Source organism: Camelus bactrianus, chromosome 12, assembly GCF_048773025.1.
Source record: "Camelus bactrianus isolate YW-2024 breed Bactrian camel chromosome 12, ASM4877302v1, whole genome shotgun sequence".
NCBI classification, from domain to species: Eukaryota; Metazoa; Chordata; class Mammalia; order Artiodactyla; family Camelidae; genus Camelus; species Camelus bactrianus.
The window spans coordinates 12,476,630-12,495,361 of record NC_133550.1 but is presented as its reverse complement, the minus strand read 5'-3'; the positions used below and the strand labels follow the sequence as shown (position 1 = coordinate 12,495,361).

Genomic DNA, 18,732 nt, shown 5'->3' with positions numbered 1-18,732 from the left:
TGACAAATGAAGACTAGACAAATCTACAGTTACAGCTGAAAACTTAAATACTCCTCACTCAGTAACAGAACTTCTAGGCAGAAAATCAGCAAGGATATAAAAGATCACCATAAACCATCAACCAACAGGAAATAACTGACATTTATAGAATATTCTATAAAATAACAGAATACATGGGAAAGTATCTGGGCAGGTCTGAGACAGATGTAGGAATTCTGGAGAGAGTCAGAGAAGCGCTCACCTTTATTATGTATATAAGCATTCACACATTTCAGGATGAACGCTGAACCACATACCCATGGTTCAAACAACAACAAAAGAAAAACTCTTTTAGCAAAGGCTTAAAATACTAAACTGAGATTTCAACCAACACTACAGAAGGTAAGAATCAGCTTGTAGTCGTAGTTTTTGAAGTTGGGAAACCCTGTGAGGTTTATAGCCAACTTAAATCATTCACATTTTCCAGATGAATATAACAGAACACAGAGTTTAAGTTCTGTAATATTCAGTGTGCAGGATATAATCCAGAATTACTGGAGATAGAAAGAATGGGTAAAATGTGACCCATCCCAAAAGAAATGACAATCTGTAGGTACAAAGTCCAGGATGACTCAGATATTATGTAGAATTATAGAAGGACTTTAAATCAGTCTACACAATTGTGCTTTATGAGATAAAGAAAGATAAAAGTTAAGATTTCTCAGAAGAGAAAGAGAAAAAAACACAGTTTTAAAAGGAAAATGTTTAAAATGAAAAATACATTATGTTTCAGAAAAAAGTCACAGTTTTGGCTTAATTATAGAATAGAGATTACAGAAGAGAAAGGAAATGATTTTGAAATTAGAACAACAAATTCTGTAATCCTTATAAAAGAGAAATAGAAACTGTTTTTAATTTACAGAGATGCTGGGACCTATGGTGCAATGTTACAGTCTATCATATCTGTAATTTGAATCCCAGAAGAAAAGAGAGAATGGAGCAGAAAAAAATACGAATAATTTATGGCTGGGAACTTTTTACAGGAATAATAAATTGGATAAATTTATCATTTTAAAAATGCCTAACATGATATCAAAATCATAGCAAATCACTGCCTTGTAATCTGACTTTTTACTGCATGCCTGGCCTGCTTCTGATGCTAATGTTATTTACACATGTGTCTCTGAGGACATTTTCCTCAGTTCTGCATTCTCTCTACCCAAAGTCCTATTACACAAGAGATTCATCAGTAATGTCAAAGACAGAACCACCAAGGACATCTTCGTTTGTTTCACTGAACTGAAAATTGTGTCAATTCTTTTAAAAGGGAAATTCTATCATTTAGAAATACGTCCCTCTGCCAAAAACATCAGAGTATCAACTTTCCCAACAGACAGAGATCCTTATTTATGTTAGCTGTGTAGTTACAGAGTAAAGAACAGATTTCCTGGGCCCAAAAGGAAGCAGGCTTTCTGCTGAAAAAATCTTCATCTTGTGTGGGAGGTGGAAGACAATGAAAATTCTCCAACTGCGGAGCTTTCTGTGAATCTGTGGAATCTGTGTTCCTAAGAATGCACAGAGCCCACCCACCTCTCTCCACCAGAAGAGATTCCTGTATGACTTTTTCACCCTTTGCAACTTGGGAGTTCAGCAAACATCTGAGGTTATGATGATCAGAGAAGTAGTTTTTATATTTTCTTTTCCTTTTTTGAACTCTAGAATGATGTTTTTTTCTGAGGAAAGTGTCTATACCAAAATAATGATATGATTTGTTATTTTAATATTTTAGGAAAGGTTTTAACAATCACTAATGAAGTGTGGCTTTTCAACATGAGTGGCAAGTAATCGGACAGTCACAGATAAGCTGTTTTTATGCATCAATACAATAAAGGTCATCTACACATAGTGGAATTTTAGAGGGACACGCCTAGGTATTCTCTGCCATAACCTCACCTTCATTTTAAACAAAAACTCTGTACAAAATATGTAAACTTTATCTCCATTGAATGGCTTTTTTGCTGATGTTTTATCAATTGGTGGCCCCATCTTCTAATAGTCTTTCACATTTCAATGGAAACTCAATTTTTTAATCTCTGTATCGTTACCAATGTCAATTAATTTCATGCCAGTGTTCTTAATGTGGAATATGAATGACTGAAGAAAATAGTGGTATTTTTGGAAGAAAAAATACTATCCCCAGTACATTCAGGCTGACTGAGGTGCTTGGGCATTAGTTAGATGTCTGGAGCTGTGGTGATGAGAACTGAGGGGAGGTATCTGGGCTGCAGATACAGTTCATTTCTCTACTACCATGGGAAATGCTGTGCTGTCCCTTTATGACCTTTAACCTGGTGTGGAGATGGGAGGGTAACTTGTGGGCAAACCGTTCCCTGTTCTTCCCTTATTCTGCTTTTCTATAACCTCTTTAGGCCAAACTATCAGACTAGGTACAAAGTGGGAGCTGATATCTGACTTTCCTAATTATTTGGAATGGAATTATTTGAAGCAGCCAAGTGAAGCTCTATGTAACCATTTAACTGAGACCGCTAGGCAAATGTCTTTTGATTCAGCAATGTAGTAAAATGACAAGGTAACCAGACAATGACTGAAGGATAGGAAATATGTGAGTTAGCAGCTATGGAAATAGTCAGAGAAAAGACCAAATATATAATACTTTTTGATCCATGCAAAAAATTTCAAATGACTTTTTTTTAGTGTAGGACCATATCTGACATGTAGCCTTTTTTTGTACTGCCAGAGAGCAGAGAATGATTTTTATATTTTAAAGAGCTTGTTTAAAAAAAAAAATGAGAATAGACAACAGAGACTACATATAGCATATATACTATGTACGTGCAATTTTTTTTATATCAACTATACCTGAATAAAGCTAAAACACAAAAGAATCTAATTGACTCTTGGTAGGAAAAAAATGCATACCCCCATCTGGGATTACATACTTACATTAAAGAATGCAACATAAAAGAGAATGGTAATTTCACTAAATGAGGAAACAGACTGCTTGTTCTGAGTCAGAAGAGTACACAGAAAATTTATGAATCTTACAATAAACACATTCATTGCGCTCTTGATACACTTTGAACAGGGCTAGCTAGCTGCCGTGGCATCTCAATGAACAAAGGCACAGCCCAACCTCAACAAAATTACTGTCACCTATTTCGTGGTAACAAAGAGATAAGCACAATGTGCTAGCAGGGCAAAGAGGAGAAGCTGATAACTTAGACAACGAAGTTTCAAGAAACTTTTTCTCAGGAAATGACACTAAGCCAAAACTTGGAAAACATACCCGTTTTGGTCAAGCGAAGGTGAGGACAGGGGTGGGAAGCTCCGAGGACAGAGTTGTGACCGGAAACAGACGCCACTCGCACTCGTAGCCATGTTGGTCTGGTTTGTGGAAAGTGAGTGCCCCTCTCTGAGGGAAGCATTCCGAAGAGCTGTCTGAGAGGTGACTTTCCGTTCAAAATACTGACATCATCATCACACGAGGTATTCTCTCTGGGGCAAAAACTCCAAGCACTTCGGTTCTTCCTGATCGAAGTTACAATTCTCATTTTTAGTTAACAAAACCTAGGCAATTGAGGTATTGCTAATCAATATGAATCCATAATTTCAACTGTAAATGTTATTTTCAAATGATATCCTACATACTTATAGATAGAAAAATCCGTATCACCACAAAAATTTGGCTGAAGCAGCACAGACGACTGGAGGGGCGTACACATATACCAAATTGTCCATGGGAAGACTTGCCCCAACATGCCGCCTAGCAGATGGAAAGTGCTCAGCAACTGCTGTTTGGTTTTTTGGTTTTCTTTCTTTTGTTATTTTTTCTTTTCCGGTAAATTTTAAATTATAAAATAATTTTATACTTACTGAAGAGTTGTAAAAATAGTGCAGTTCCCAGGTATCCTTCATCCAGCTCTCCCTAATGTTAGCATCCCGCATAATCCTAGCGCAATTATCAACACTGTATACAAATTCTAATAACTAAAGAACAGATTTTAGGGTGGCTCTAGGCCGTGGCCAGGCCGGGAAAGGCGGCTCAAACGCCGCCAACGCCGCCACAGCTGCAGCCCCAAGTCTCGCGCGCTCTCTGGTGCCCCCCGCCGGCTCGGCGGCGCCGAGGCCGCATCTTTACTGGAGATCCCAGCCCCGGAGGACTGAGCATGCGCAGCGCGCTTGCCGCCCTCGCTGCTGTCTGCGAGTTCCCGGAGGCGCTTAGAGGAGAGCACTTGCCACTTTGACTTGGGGGGGATCTCCGAGGAGCCAAGGGTTTTTTTGGAAAAAATCAGATAAAGTAAATTAATTTAACTAAATACAGGCTCTATTTGAATTTTCCCAGCTTTTCGACTAACGTCATTTTTCTGTTGCAGGATGCAATTCGAGTGACAACTTGACAAGGAATTGGCATGTCTACTTGGTCTCGGTCAACCTGTGTCTCACCCTGTCTCCCCTTGTCTTTTATGACCTTGAAAGGACAAATAATTGAGGTTAAATTTTTCAGGGTTTTTTTTTCCCCGCGTATAGCCAATAATTTCTTTACCCAATGCTGTAGTGTGTAAGTTGTTTATATAGTACTTATCAAACACTATGTTCTATCAGAATGAAAATAGAGGGAAAGTCTGTTACTGATGTGGAAACTTAGAGATAAATAGCAAAACTGGAAAGCAATGGCTGTTACTCGAATAAGTCTGATACCAAAAGCAAATTACAGTGAAATAACCTCTTTGGTCGTTGCAGTAGAAGCAAATGTTCATATACTGCACACATGGCCTATAGGCTCTGTATAAAATGTCAAACTCAGCCACTTATTTGCATTTAACGGGAACCAACACTTCAGGCAATTTGTAAGTTCATTCAGCCTTATGATTGGTGAAGAATTATTAGGAGCAAAAGGACATTATAATATCCACAAAACTGTACCACACAGATGATCCTTCCTAATTCTATAGCCAAATATATTTCAGAAAATAAATGGAAGAATTTAGATTAATTGAAAAACAGACATGTGAGAGCATGCAAGACGGTGAAAATAATGGATTGCAGTACAAACTTATTTCAGAAGAACATAATCTTAAGACCTATAATGCACATCAGAAAAACTGAGAATTCCAGAGTTTGGGTGGGTCATTAGCAACTCAAGGAAGAAAATGACTATTCCTTACATTGATTGGATTTTTTTTACCCAAAGGCTATGGCCTCATTATTTCATACAAGTTTTCTCAATTCAGTGTCACTTGAGTTTGTGAGGAGTTTGAGAAGTACAAGTAAGCAATGAGAAACTGTACATTACCCACATTCATACTTCTGGGACTGACAGATGATCCTCAAATGCAGATTCTGATTTTTATATTTCTGTTTGTCTCCTACACATTGAGTATAACTGGGAATCTGATCATCATTATACTCACTTTAGTAGATTCTCACCTTAAAACTGCCATGTACTTTTTCCTCAAAAACTTCTCCTTTTTAGAAACCTTATTCACCACCGTCTGCATTCCCAGATTCTTATACAGCTTATCAACTGGGGACAAGACTATTTCCTATAATGCTTGTGTTGCCCAACTATTTTTGTCTTCCTTTTTGGAACAGCAGGATTTTTCCTCCTGGCCATCATGTCCTATGACCGCTATGTGGCCATCTGCAAACCCTTACATTATGCAACTATCATGAACAGCAGAGTCTGTGGATGGCTTGTTATCTGCTGCTGGATAGCAGGGTTTGGGGTCATATTTCCACCAGTTTGCCTGGGCTTAAACCTGGAATTCTGTGACTATAACATTATTGACCATTTTCTCTGTGATGCTTCTCCTATGCTAAAGCTCGCTAGTTCAGACACATGGTTCATATAACAGATGGTTGTTGCCCTTGCTGTGTTGACCGACGTCATGACACTTCTGTGTGTAGTTATGTCCTATATATACATCATCAAGACCATCATAAAGTTCCCTTCTGCCCAGCAAAGGAGGAAGGCCTTTTCTACCTGCTCTTCTCACATGATTGTGGTTTCTATCACCTATGGCAGTTGTATCTTCATCTATATCAAACCTTCAGCAAAGGATGAAGTAGTAATTAACAAGTGTGTGTTTCTGCTTACTACTTCCATTGCCCCCATGTTAAACCCATTTATTTATACTCTAAGGAACAAGCAAGTGAAACAAGCTTTTACAGACTTAATCAAAAGAATTTCATTGATCTCAGAGAAGTAATGGAATGTTGAAATTAAGCATAAAACGTAAAAAGAGCAGTGAGCCTTAAGGTCATAACAGTTCTTAACTATTGTACCCTTGTCTTTTGTCTGCTTATATTAACATGCTTGTACCACTATTATTATTGAATTTTGGACCCCAAATCATCATTTCAATGATTCTTGAAATAAGCAAGTTGAGTGTTTTCAACTCTTGTTGAAAACAAACTTTCTCCAAGATGACATCTCCTATCAAGAGAACATGAAATTAGATTTCCAGGAACAGGAACTTACCTAAACTATAACCCGACTCTGATCAATAGAAGCATTATTAAATCTTATGTAGAAACAAAAATGAACCCTTGAACTACAGAAAAATAATGGAGCAATAATATCCATTGCTTTTTTTAAAAAAAGCAAATGTCAAAAAAAGCATATATACAATTACAATTATTTTTCTCAAATAGGAATAAGATTTTTTTCAAAAAAATGAGTTAGTTTGAGCAAAAAGGAATGGATTTTAATACTGGAGAGGAAAACATATGAGTTTAGACACCTGGAAATCCACGTCTACCTTGTAAAAGAAACTGTAAAGACCAAAGATTTAGAATTTAGATTCACTGGATTCTCTAAAGTGAAAGAGCACAGCCTCTACATTAATTCATCAACCAGGTGGCAGTGTTCTGATAAAATCTACTGAGCCAATGAAACCATCTTTATGATGACAAAGCAAGACTAGTGCTGAATACATAATATAATGCAAGTCCTAAATATATCTAAATTAAGCCAACAGGAGCCAGCAAATCTCAGCAAATAATAGTCCTAGACATCAAGAAAATTAAACTAGCAAAATACATGGAAGCCTTGGGTTACAGACAAGGAATCCAATATGAAATCATAATTGTTTCATCAAAGATTATCTTCAACACTGGAAAAAACATAAGGTATGACCTTCACTAATATTTCTCAAAGAAGGATTTTCTACATTTGGTTATTTTATTCCTTACCATCTTTCACATTTCTCACCATAAACCTCCATGGTCCAGACTGGAATGTTTTTGACATTCATTTCTAGACTTGTGCTCAAGGTGTCACCTCTTACAAAGATTTTCTTCCCTGAATCCATCCCTAGCCCTCTTAGTACTCTTGGCCTGTTTGGAACCCCTTGTATAGGCACCTGTCACATTCTACAGTTAGTTATTATGAGATAACAAATCATCCCCAAATCGGTGGTTTAAAACTTGAGTTTCTGGGTCAACTGGGTGTTTCTGCCCATTTCAGCAGACATCAGCTGATCGCGGCTGGTTTGGTCACAAGATTGTCACTATGGATGACTGGGTCTTGCTGTCTAGTAAGTCCTCATTCACAAATTTATAAGCTGAATGACTCCTTACTACGATAACTAGATTCTCTTCCAAACAGTGCTTTATCTGCTAGCTTAACCATAGTTCCCATGGTAAGACCATGGGGCTCCAGGGGAGAGTGGAAGCATGCAAGGACTCCAGATCGTAGGCACAATATCCTTTCTATTACACACATTCAATTAGCCAAGATTCAGGGAGAAAAATAAAATTACTTAAGCATAGAAGGAGCTAGAGAGACACATTGCAGATGGCATGAACAGAAAGGGAGGGAGCCAGGTTTGCTATCCATCTTCCACAGGCAATATGCTTCCCCTATATTTCATAATTCTGTTTTGTCTATTGTGTCTTCAGTATACTAGAAAGATGACAAGAAGGATGGATGAATGTAGAAGGAGGACAAGGGAGGGAAGTTTATATGTAGTCTTCTATGTAATACATACCATGGTTCATTGGAGAAAGCACACTAATCCATAACAAAAAACAAAGAAACAGAGAAAAATCTTCTTTTAAGCTGAAACAGAGACTCCACATTCTGATCAAGATTCTTTTAGAGTGAATCGAAATTATATATTATGTATTAGCATTCTGACAACGACCAACTTGTTAACCAAAAGCATAGCATTATTTTAACTGCACCAAATCTTTTTTTTCTATTATTTTTTTAATTGAAGTATAGTCAGTTTATAATGTGTCAAGATCTGGTGTACAGAATAATATTTCAATCATACATATACACATATATATTCTTTTTCATATTCTTTTTCATTATAAGTTACTATAAGATATTGCATACAGTTACCTGTGCTATACAGGATAAACTTCTTGTATATCTATTTTATATATAGTAGTTAGTATCTGCAACTCTCGAATTCCCAATTTATCACTTCTCACCCCCTTTCATCCTGGTAAGTTTGCTTTGTACGTCTGTGAGTCTGTTTCCGTTCTGTAAATAAGTTCATTTGTGTCTTGTTTTTCTTAGATTCCATACATCAGTGACACCATATGGTATTTTTCTTTCTCTTTCTGGCTTACTTCACTTAGAATTACAATCTCCAGGTCCAGCCATAATCTCACTAAGATTTTAACCATACAAATACAAAAAAAAAAAATTCTCTTTATTGAGTTTTATGAAAATGTCTTAGTATTTCACCAAAGTCTGAAGACATTATAAGATATATGATTAAGTAAATTCACTGATGAATATAGGTAGACTATTCACATAGAATCTTAAAAAATAGTCAAAACTTATACTATGATCAAGATTTACTTCAATAATATAGGAGTAGAGATAGATAATGGATAAACAAATGATAATGGTATAGAGAAATGTATACAGATATAGAAATGTGTATATATATTTGTGTGTACATATCCATATATATGAAATATAGCCAAATTTTGTTGTAACAACAAAACAAAAGAGGAAATTTATATATGGATTTTGATTAATTGATTAAATGATCACTGGAAAAGAATCATTAATCTCTCCCAATAAATTTAAAAGAAAATAAGAATATGATGAATTACTAAAACAATATTAAAATTTCTAAGGAAATAAAAATTTTTAAATTTTATTGTGTCCTGTATTCACCTTAATTAAAATCAAGAAACAAACAAAAAAGGGGGATACTCACTTTCATTATTGATATTCAACATTCAATTGCCATCTTGAAAAGGCAGTAAGATAAATAAAACAGTTGGGATTATTATCAAAATGAAGCTACGAAATTATATAGTTAGAAATTATGAAAGCTGTATTTTTCAAGTTTTTACATCTTTGAAAGGTAGATGTGCCTTCTTAAAATTGTGCATATTTTAATCACTAACATTTTTCATAAAATACATAAAAGTACTTAAAATAATGACAGATACTTAATTAGAATGAAATACAATATTTTCTTTCTGATAAAGTTATTATATACTTAGAAAACAATAAAATCTAACAGGAAACTAATAAACCTAATAAGAACATTTAGTAACTTGGATGAAGAAAGAATACATGCAAACGAAAGTCCATTGACAATATTTATAGTAGCAATAGGACCCTACAAATCAAAGCAATCATTATGACAGCCAAGCAATAGATCCTGTAATGGGTTCGATGCATTACATTATAAAATATCAATTTGCCCACTCTTAATGTATAAAGTTAACACAATTCTAATTAGAATCACCTTTCAAATTTTTTCTAATTGCACAAATTATCTTTAAATGAGAATGGAAGAATTAAATCTCGTGAATGTAAAACACATAAATGAGAAATAAATATTAGTGAATAGAAACTTACTTTATATAATATAAAAACATTATAAATCAAGGATTTCAAATTGATATGGTATTGGAATAAGAAAAGATAAAACACTTAGCAGAACATTTGAAATCATGAAAGTATAGAATAACCACCTTTATTTTATCTAAAGGTTTATTCTGCTTGATACATAAAAGTGTGATATTTATAGTTCATTAGGAAAATCATACTTTATAATTACTTTAGTCACTAAAAACATCACAAATAAAAATGTTTTATTTTTTACTCATACAGCAAACAGGTTACATTCTAAATGGTTTAAAATTATAAGTATAAAAATAAACTAGTAAAACCTTATTAGAAAACATACAAGGTCAAATAATATAAAGGAGTAAGAAATTTTCTTATTTAAAAAATTTAAAGGCAGAAAATGACAAAAGGCACCTACTTGATTACTTCTGTACTAACCATTTTGACTGACAAAAGATACCAGTGAAAAATTCATAAGTCAAATAATAATGTTGAAACTAAATGGATAACACTGACAAACAAAATGATTTCTAAATAATACAAAGAGCTCTAGTAAGTGAACAATAAAAGTGAAAAAATCTAAATATAAATAAGCAAAAATCAGAAATAAGCCTTTTAGAGAATATTAAATCCTATTTAGTAAAGAATATATGATTGCCAACTGCTCTTATAATCAGTCTAATGTCAAAAAATGTATACTCAGGTAGAAATTTATACCAATCAAACTGTCAGTTTTAAAAGCACCCTCGCATCTGTTGATGAAAAGATCAGAAGCAAAAGTCTATTTTCCTGTAGTGTATGTAGAAATTTAAATTGCTAAAGCTTTTAGGCAAACAATTAGATAATTCCCAGTTTGAAAGTATACTTTGAAATGGCAAGTCATTTCTGCAATTCGGTCTCATATAAATTAAAGCACCATTCTGAAAGGACACACAGTATTAAAAGCATAATATGATAAAGAGACAGAGCATGGAAAGCAGCATTTCTATGCCAAAAAATAAAACTGAAAGCAAAATGAAACCCCATCAATTAATGGAATGCCATGCATCTATTAAGCATAAATATATTACAGTTACGTTATTTGATCTGGAGTAATTCCTGTGAATTTTTTTTTTGAAAAGAGGGAAAAGGTAGAAAAGTACATTTAATATAATCAAGTTTTCATAATGGAAATCTTGGCAAAAACCAGTATGTGTACATAATATATGTGCATATATATGTATATTGATAGATATATGTGCATAAAATATACATATAATAGAGACAAATATATTTATCTTTACACATTTATTCATATCAAATTTTTAGTATGGATAATGTTAACTATGTTTACTGGGAAAACTAAACTAAAAAATATACTAAACACTAAATAAACGAACCAAAACAAAAAAAGCAAACAAAAATGCACCTTACTGGAGAAATAGTTATTGGAAGGTTTGAAACAGGAAAGCAAGAGAGGAGCCTAGAAGTCCTTATTGTGCTAGTGTTGGCAGGACCAGGTTGCTCACGGCCTGCACATTCCAAGAAAGACCTGTGTCAAGACTGGCCCTTGATTACCTGCTGGGAGATAACTTCTGAGCCCTAAGAACACTCTGCCTGATCAGAGTGGTTTTTCATCCCCTGAGGCTCTGGCCATCCTGTATCTGTTTGGCCTCTGGGGCACTGGAGACTGTATAGCCATGGTCAGTCCTGGGGGCCCTGCAGACCTGTGTGACTGACCACCAGCAAAACCCCTGGGCCCCAAGGCTCAGGTGAGCTTCCCTAGCCAGCTGGACTTTGCACATGTGGTCACACATTGTTGCTGGAGAATTAAGTTCTTCCCTATGTGATTTCACTGTGAGGGGACTCCTGAAAGCTTGTGCTTGATTTTTCCTGGATCTTGTCCATTGGATGGTGGTCTCCATTTTCTAGCTTGTTGTCAAGCAGTGGCTACTCTCCACTCCTAGAGGTGGAGTGTCTCATGACCTCCTCCAACATCAAAGCCAGAAATAGACAGTCTTCTTCATTACAAATCTCTAAATGTTTCAAATCTCTTGCACCAGTAGATGCTTCCATCCTTTTAAAGAGTTCATTTGATTAAGTAAGGCCCACCAAGGATAATTTCCTTATCTTAAGTCAACTATTTTGACCCTTACTACGTATGCAAAATCCCTGTACAATAGCACTTGTAATCTTTGTGATGGAAGCAATAGAAAGTGTGTGTCCCTCACATTCTGGGAGTTTGATTATTTCCAAATTAATGTATAGATTCAAATCAGTCTTAATCAAAATCCAAGCAAAATTTTTTGGTAAAAATATTGTCCACTTGAGTATAAAATTATTCTGGAAATTCAAAAGGCCAAGAATAACCAATTCAACCGTTGAAAAAGAACAAAGTTATACTGCCTACCTTATTCAAACACATATAATGCTAAGTAATCAAGACATCATGATATTGATGTAAAGATACAGAAAAGGGTCAGAGGAAAAGAACTAAGACTCTAGAAGGAAACTTATATTTATTGTCAATTGATTTGTGAAAGAAATGCAAAAAATTTAATAGAGAAACAGTCTTTTCAACAAATGACACTGGAATAATTGGATAGTCATATCTGCAATGAACTTTGATATATATATCTTATACTGTTTACAAATAAATTTACAAAAACTAACTCAAAATGAATCACAGATCTTTACATAAACCAAAATGTAATACTTCTAGGAGAAACATATGAAGAAAATTGTTGTTCAATTAGGCAAAAACTTTTAGATAAAACAGTAAATACCTGATGCATTTTTTTAAATGAGAAATGCCATTCACAAAAACTAAAAATTCCTCTTCTTAAAAAGACACTATTAAGAATATGACTAGCCATAAAAAGGGAGAAAATAATTTTGAATCACATATATGACAAAGGTCGTGTACCCAGACTATATAAAGAATTGTCAAAACTCAATAACAAAACGTACAACACAATTTAATAAAAGACAAATAATTTAAGATACACAGATAGCAACTAAACACACAAATGATTTTCCACATAATTAGCTTTAGATATATGAAAATTAAAATCATAAAAGGATAACACTACATACTTACTAGCCAACATTATTAAGAGTGAATAATTGGAAAATTATATAATATGAAAAATTAAGATATGTTTCAATATAGAAAAGTGCATCTTTTTATTGTCATGAAATACACATAACAAAATTTACCATTCTGATCATTTTTAACTGTAAAATTCAATGGAATTAATACACTCATTTTGTTGTACAAATATAAAAGCATGTTTTGTATCCAATTAACAGATGTGGCTGCAAATTTTCATGTATTCATGAAAAACACCTATAGTCCACATATTTACAGAAAGGAATACCTGGAAAGATAAGGTCTGTAATGTAAGCAGTAACCTTGTATAATTTTATAAACTATTACACTTTCTTATCTGATTGAAATTGTCCAATAATAGTAAAACATTCATATAATAAAGGATTTTATTCAAACATTAAAGAATTACAATATTCAAAAAGTCTTACCACATGTGAAAGGACTTTTTTTAATGAGCTGTGTAATTGAAATGATACAATTGTCCTCCTGACCTGTGTCAAATGCTGCTGTAACATTCTCCTGTCTCCAAGGACACAGTCCCCACTTAAGACTGAGTTACTTGTGTTTTTGCCAAACTTCGTTACTCAGAAAATTAAGTAATGGTTCTTGATTGCAGGTCAGTAAGGACCATTTGTTTATTTCATTTAGTGGCATTTTTGCCAAGTTAAAGAGAAAAGTCACATTGCATACTGGAAAAGTATGTCTCTCTGTCCTGATGATTTAAAATGCATCTCCTCCACCCAGTGGGGAGACTTACTCAGCTCTTACTATAATTTATTTTTGTTTTAATTAGTGATGGAGATAACAAGAAAATATTTGGACATTTATAACAGCACTAAGCTCAGCATATGCAAGTCTTCCCAATTTGTTGGAGATGGTGAACAAAGGGAGACTGATGTGTTCCCAGACATGCCCATGAATCAGAAGATACAAATACCTTTATTAAAACATGGCTTTTAACTTTGTAGTCTTAAATTTGCTGTGTTTAAACAACCATCAGAAGCTCTGATTTACTAACAGAAGAGTAAGTATGATAAAGTTTGTCTCTTTGATTGTAATTCCCTTTGTAGGATCCAGGTTATATTTTCCCCTGGAAATAAAAATGAATTTTGGTAATAATTTATGTTTTTAATGTATATAAGATATATTTTTCAGACATCAAATTTTGGAATGAATTTCCCTTATGTAGATAAATGTCACTGCCTGGGAGATTTCTATCCTTAAGATATATTTTAAAAATCTGTATCTAACTAAATATAAGAAATCCTTAGGGTAATTTTGAACAGATATTTAACCCAAAATAAAATGAGGGTCTTCCTGTATATAGAAGTATACAAGCATGCCCTTTCATTCCTCTTCCCATCCTCCCTACAAATAACACTGTGACTGGAATGACACATCTCTTTACAGATCCCTGTGTTCACATTCAGCACTCTTTGAAAGATAGAAAACTCAGAAAACAGATACTTATACTTTATTATCAATCTGTTTACTGATTTCTATTATAAAGTAAGTTGTAATGTCTTATAGAAAAAGATATATTTCAAGAATTGAAAAATGGTCAAAGTTTGAAGAGCAGAGTAAATTTCACAAGGATGCACATATCATCTGAGAGATTAGAAGAAAAGATGAAAGGAAGGTAGGTAGACTGTAAATATATATATATATATATGTGTGTGTATATATATATATATATACATATATATGTGTATATATATACACATGTATGTATATTCCTTCTACATCTCAATTTGATATAAATACTTGAATGGCAGACTAAATTTACTAAAAGAATTTTAACTTTTGAGTAGCCATAATCCTCAGTTAGTGATTTTTCTCTATATTGGAAACACTGGAGCTGGGTACATAGTCACAACCAAGACTGCCCAACCTCAGGAAGAAGAGATTGCAATAAGTTAAACAATTAAGTAAATATACTCAAAACAAATGAACCAGGTGCACAAGGGGAAAATCTTTTTTATTGACCGATGTCAGAAAACTCCAAGACATGAAACACCAATTGTACATTAGAAATATTTGAGTCCCCACTAGTGTAGCATCAATGAAAAGAATTCATTGACTGGAAGGTGCAGAAGGGAAGAGAGGGCAGTCATCATATGTGTCAGCAGGAAACATACACATACTCAGTAAATACAATGCAGAAACAGACACATGGACTATGTGGCAGGGGTTGGTGGGTGAGTAGCAGGCCTTAGGTTGTTTGTAAGAATTAAGCACGCTTAACCTAAAAACCAGCAAACCAGCAAACAAAATTTTCTTTTGGAACAAAGACCTCAAGTTTTGCTCTAGAGTCTACACAGTGAACACAAGTCCTATAAGCACTGCCTTAAGAAAGACTCAAAGTGTCAAGAAAAGATATGAAATCAAGGGTGCAATTTTCTGAATTCATTTCTGAATAGGGAAAAAATATTGAGAGGCAAAAGACATTCTAGCTACCCATTTAATTACACCTCCTCAGCATCTACTTAGTCATCACAATGGAAAATCCTACACCCATAAGAGACATAAAATGGGGATATATATACTTATTTATATACAATATTGTAGATAATGAAATATAAAAGTTTAAATACATTAAATTAAAATAGTCTACAATCTATAAGCAAATTTCTCTCACTATCACACACAGATTGGAGACAAGTCAGAAGTCAGTGATGAGAAACAGTACAGTAACAACATTCATTCTGCTGGGACTCACAGATGATCCTGAGCTACAGGTCCTGATTTTTATCTTTCTATCTATCAACTACACACTGAGTGTGACTGGAAACCTGACCATCATCACACTCACATTTGTGGATTCCCATCTTAAAACACCCATGTACTTTTTCTTAAAAAATTTCTCCTTCTTGGAGATCTCACTCACATCTTCTTGTATCCCCAGATACCTGTATAGCATAGCAACAGGTGACAGGGTCATTACCTATAATGCTTGTTTCATCCAAGTGTTTATCACTGACCTGTGTGGAGTAACAGAATTCTATCTGCTGGCCACCATGTCGTATGACCGTTACGTGGCCATCTGCAAACCTATGCATTATGTGACCATCATGAGCAGCCGAGTCTGCAGGATTCTCATCATCTCTTGCTGGATGGCTGGTCTCTGTATTTTAATCCCACCACTTATCCTGGGTTTAAATCTAAAATTCTGTGACTCTAATAGGATTGATCATTTTGGCTGTGATGCATTTCCCTTAGTGGAAATCTCATGCTCAGACACATGGTTGATGGAACAGACTGTTATAATCTGTGCTGTGCTGACCCTGAATATGACTCTTACTTGTGTGGTTCTGTCATATGCTTATATCATCAAGACAATTTTTAGGTTCCTTTCTGTTCAGCAAAGGAAAAAGGCTTTTTCCACCTGTTCTTCACACATGATTGTGGTTTCACTTACCTATGGCACCTGCATTTTCATCTATATGAATCCTACAGCAAAGGAAGAAGTGACCATTAAAAAAGTGGTTTCACTGCTCATGTTTTCTGTTGCACCTACATTGAACCCATTTATTTATACCTTGAGAAACAATCAAGTTAAGAAAGCCTTTAAGGACTTAATCAAAAGAATTGCCTTGCTCTCATCTTAATAAAAGAACATAGTATTTTTAAAAGATTGTGTCAAAAACAAGAATAAATGGCCACAGAGATTTATTTTTGAAGCTTGTAATCTTCTTTTTTAATAATACACAGGTAAGTAACAGTAAATTTCTCAACATTTCTGTAACCAAGCTTCTATTGAGCCCTGCTCAAGCCATGTTTGCATCTTCATTATTTAAACCAATACCTGATAGTTTTGCTGTCAACTTCTTAAAAAATCATTATGAAAAGAAAATAACTTCATAAAATTACTTTAGTATACAATAAAAGTCACTACTCTGGATATAGAGGTAAATACCAGGTAAATTTTTATAGCTCTTCTCAAATATAGACAATAATTACATGAAGGGCATGTAATAAGTTATTTTACATAAAATGTCTATAATGAATGATCACATAAGTTAAAATAAATGTGAAAGAGAATAATACCACTTCCAATATTGAGAAGACAGAGAAAAAATATGTATTACTACAATAAACACACATAAATAGTGGATGAAATTTAAGAAATATTCTTTTGAATCTATAGCTGAAATCATTGCAAAGTGTTGAATAGAATGGATTATAAATAACGATTTAACTTAAAGTAGAGCAATAACCTATGAAAGGATATGGATATTCAAGAGAATATAGACAGGGTATGGGAATAAGTTTTACATAATGGATCACAGAGACTTAGGTCTGAAGTCTCAGGATAAATTTAGTGAGAGCGCTTGGTGACACATTAGATGCACACTCAATGAAAGTCTGAATTGAGAAAAACCATGCTCATTTTCACAGAAAGTTTACATTTTTTCCTGAAAGGTATTGTCTGCTGCTTATAGAACTGACTCACGCGAGAAACATTCCCAGTGTATTTGATACCTGTGCCAACATCTAACACAAATTAAGCTTTTAGAGTCCAAATTTGGTCATAATAATCTCAATTATTAGATACAACGAGTTGAAAAAATCTACACAAATAAAATTCCTTAGAAATTACGGTACTTACACCAAATTAACTAATTGCTATCTGGAATGCAATGAAATGCAGACATGGCATCACAAATTACTTGGAACACTGAAAAAGCTGTATTCACTAGGAATTATATTATCGTAAATGTACTCATTACTTACAAAACTGTAAACTAGCCAAAAAGAGAGAAACTTATCCTAATAAATTTGAAAAATAAAAAATTTTAAAAAGTAAATGAAAAACGTTACTTACTAATGGTAGAAGATGAAATCAGTTAAATAAGCTAACAAATTTAAAAGCCAGTTCTTTCAAAAGGCCAACAGCAATTAAACCCTCCCCAATGAATGTGATGAATACAAAACATAAATTTTCAATATTTTATTGGAAAACCTTGCATATGCAATAACATAATTAAAAAATCAGGATAAATATGGGAAGGGATAAATAAAACTACTGAATTGAATTGATTTTAAAAGCATTCACATTTTGTTTTCTGAAATGGAGGTATGTCACACAATGGATGATATCTACTGTTGTTCATAGTTTAATTGCAACTTTTTTTAAGTGATACGGTTATATAATTATATTTCTTACAATTTAGGATATCTTAAAATGGATGCAAGTAGACGTATTTCTTTTACCCTGAGGATATTCTTCCATATCCAGAAAACTAAAGATATTGTAGTAGGAAAGTAGGGGAATTAATAAGGAATTTGTTGCTTTCGTGGAAAAAATTGACATTATTTAAAAATCAGTAGACTGTCATAGTAATAAGCAACAGAAAATCAATGAGCAAATATTATTTCAGTCATGATAGTCATAAAAATGTAATCACAAGAGAATAAATTTAACATAAAAGTACAGTATATATGTAAAGAAAGTATAAAATCTCTTAAAGTAAAATATAATTAGAACAAAAGATATGTTATCAATATACTTGGTTGCAAAATTTTAACATGAGCATGCATATGTGTATAACTAAATGTATTGTGGAAACACTTTTTATCAATTTATTTTTATGTAGTCACTAAGCAAGTAGAATATTAAAGGAAAACAAATTTTAATGCAGGCTGTCTAAAGCAGAAACAAAGTGGTGCAATCAGGAAGAAGAATGGGTAGAATAAGAAAAAAAATCAAAATAAAACATTGACCATACAGTCCTATGAAATGTGTAGGTCTGGTTATACTATATTGGGGTGTAAAGAAAGAAACTTTTTTTCAAATACATTTCCATCTACA

At 33.8% G+C, this 18,732-nt stretch overlaps 1 protein-coding gene, 1 long non-coding RNA gene and 1 pseudogene across 5 annotated transcripts in view; 2 read left to right on the top strand and 1 right to left on the bottom strand.

The window, feature by feature from the left end:
- The window catches only part of LOC141579365 (uncharacterized), a 441,343-nt gene that overhangs the window by 215,998 nt on the left and 206,613 nt on the right, over window positions 1–18,732 (bottom strand). The window contains exon 4 of one of the 4 annotated variants that reach the window (XR_012510569.1): window positions 3,287–3,567. The exons of the other annotated variants lie outside the window; for them this stretch is intronic. This is a non-coding gene — a long non-coding RNA (uncharacterized LOC141579365). The remainder of the gene's footprint in view (window positions 1–3,286; window positions 3,568–18,732) is intronic. 4 annotated transcript variants of the gene reach the window in all.
- Window positions 5,130–6,254, top strand: LOC105068511 (olfactory receptor 6C2-like; annotated as a pseudogene).
- Window positions 15,596–18,267, top strand: LOC105068512 (olfactory receptor 6C2-like). Its single transcript, XM_010954393.3, has one exon. It carries the CDS (start codon window positions 15,596–15,598, stop codon window positions 16,526–16,528), a length of 933 nt encoding a protein of 310 aa, XP_010952695.2. The 3' UTR covers window positions 16,529–18,267.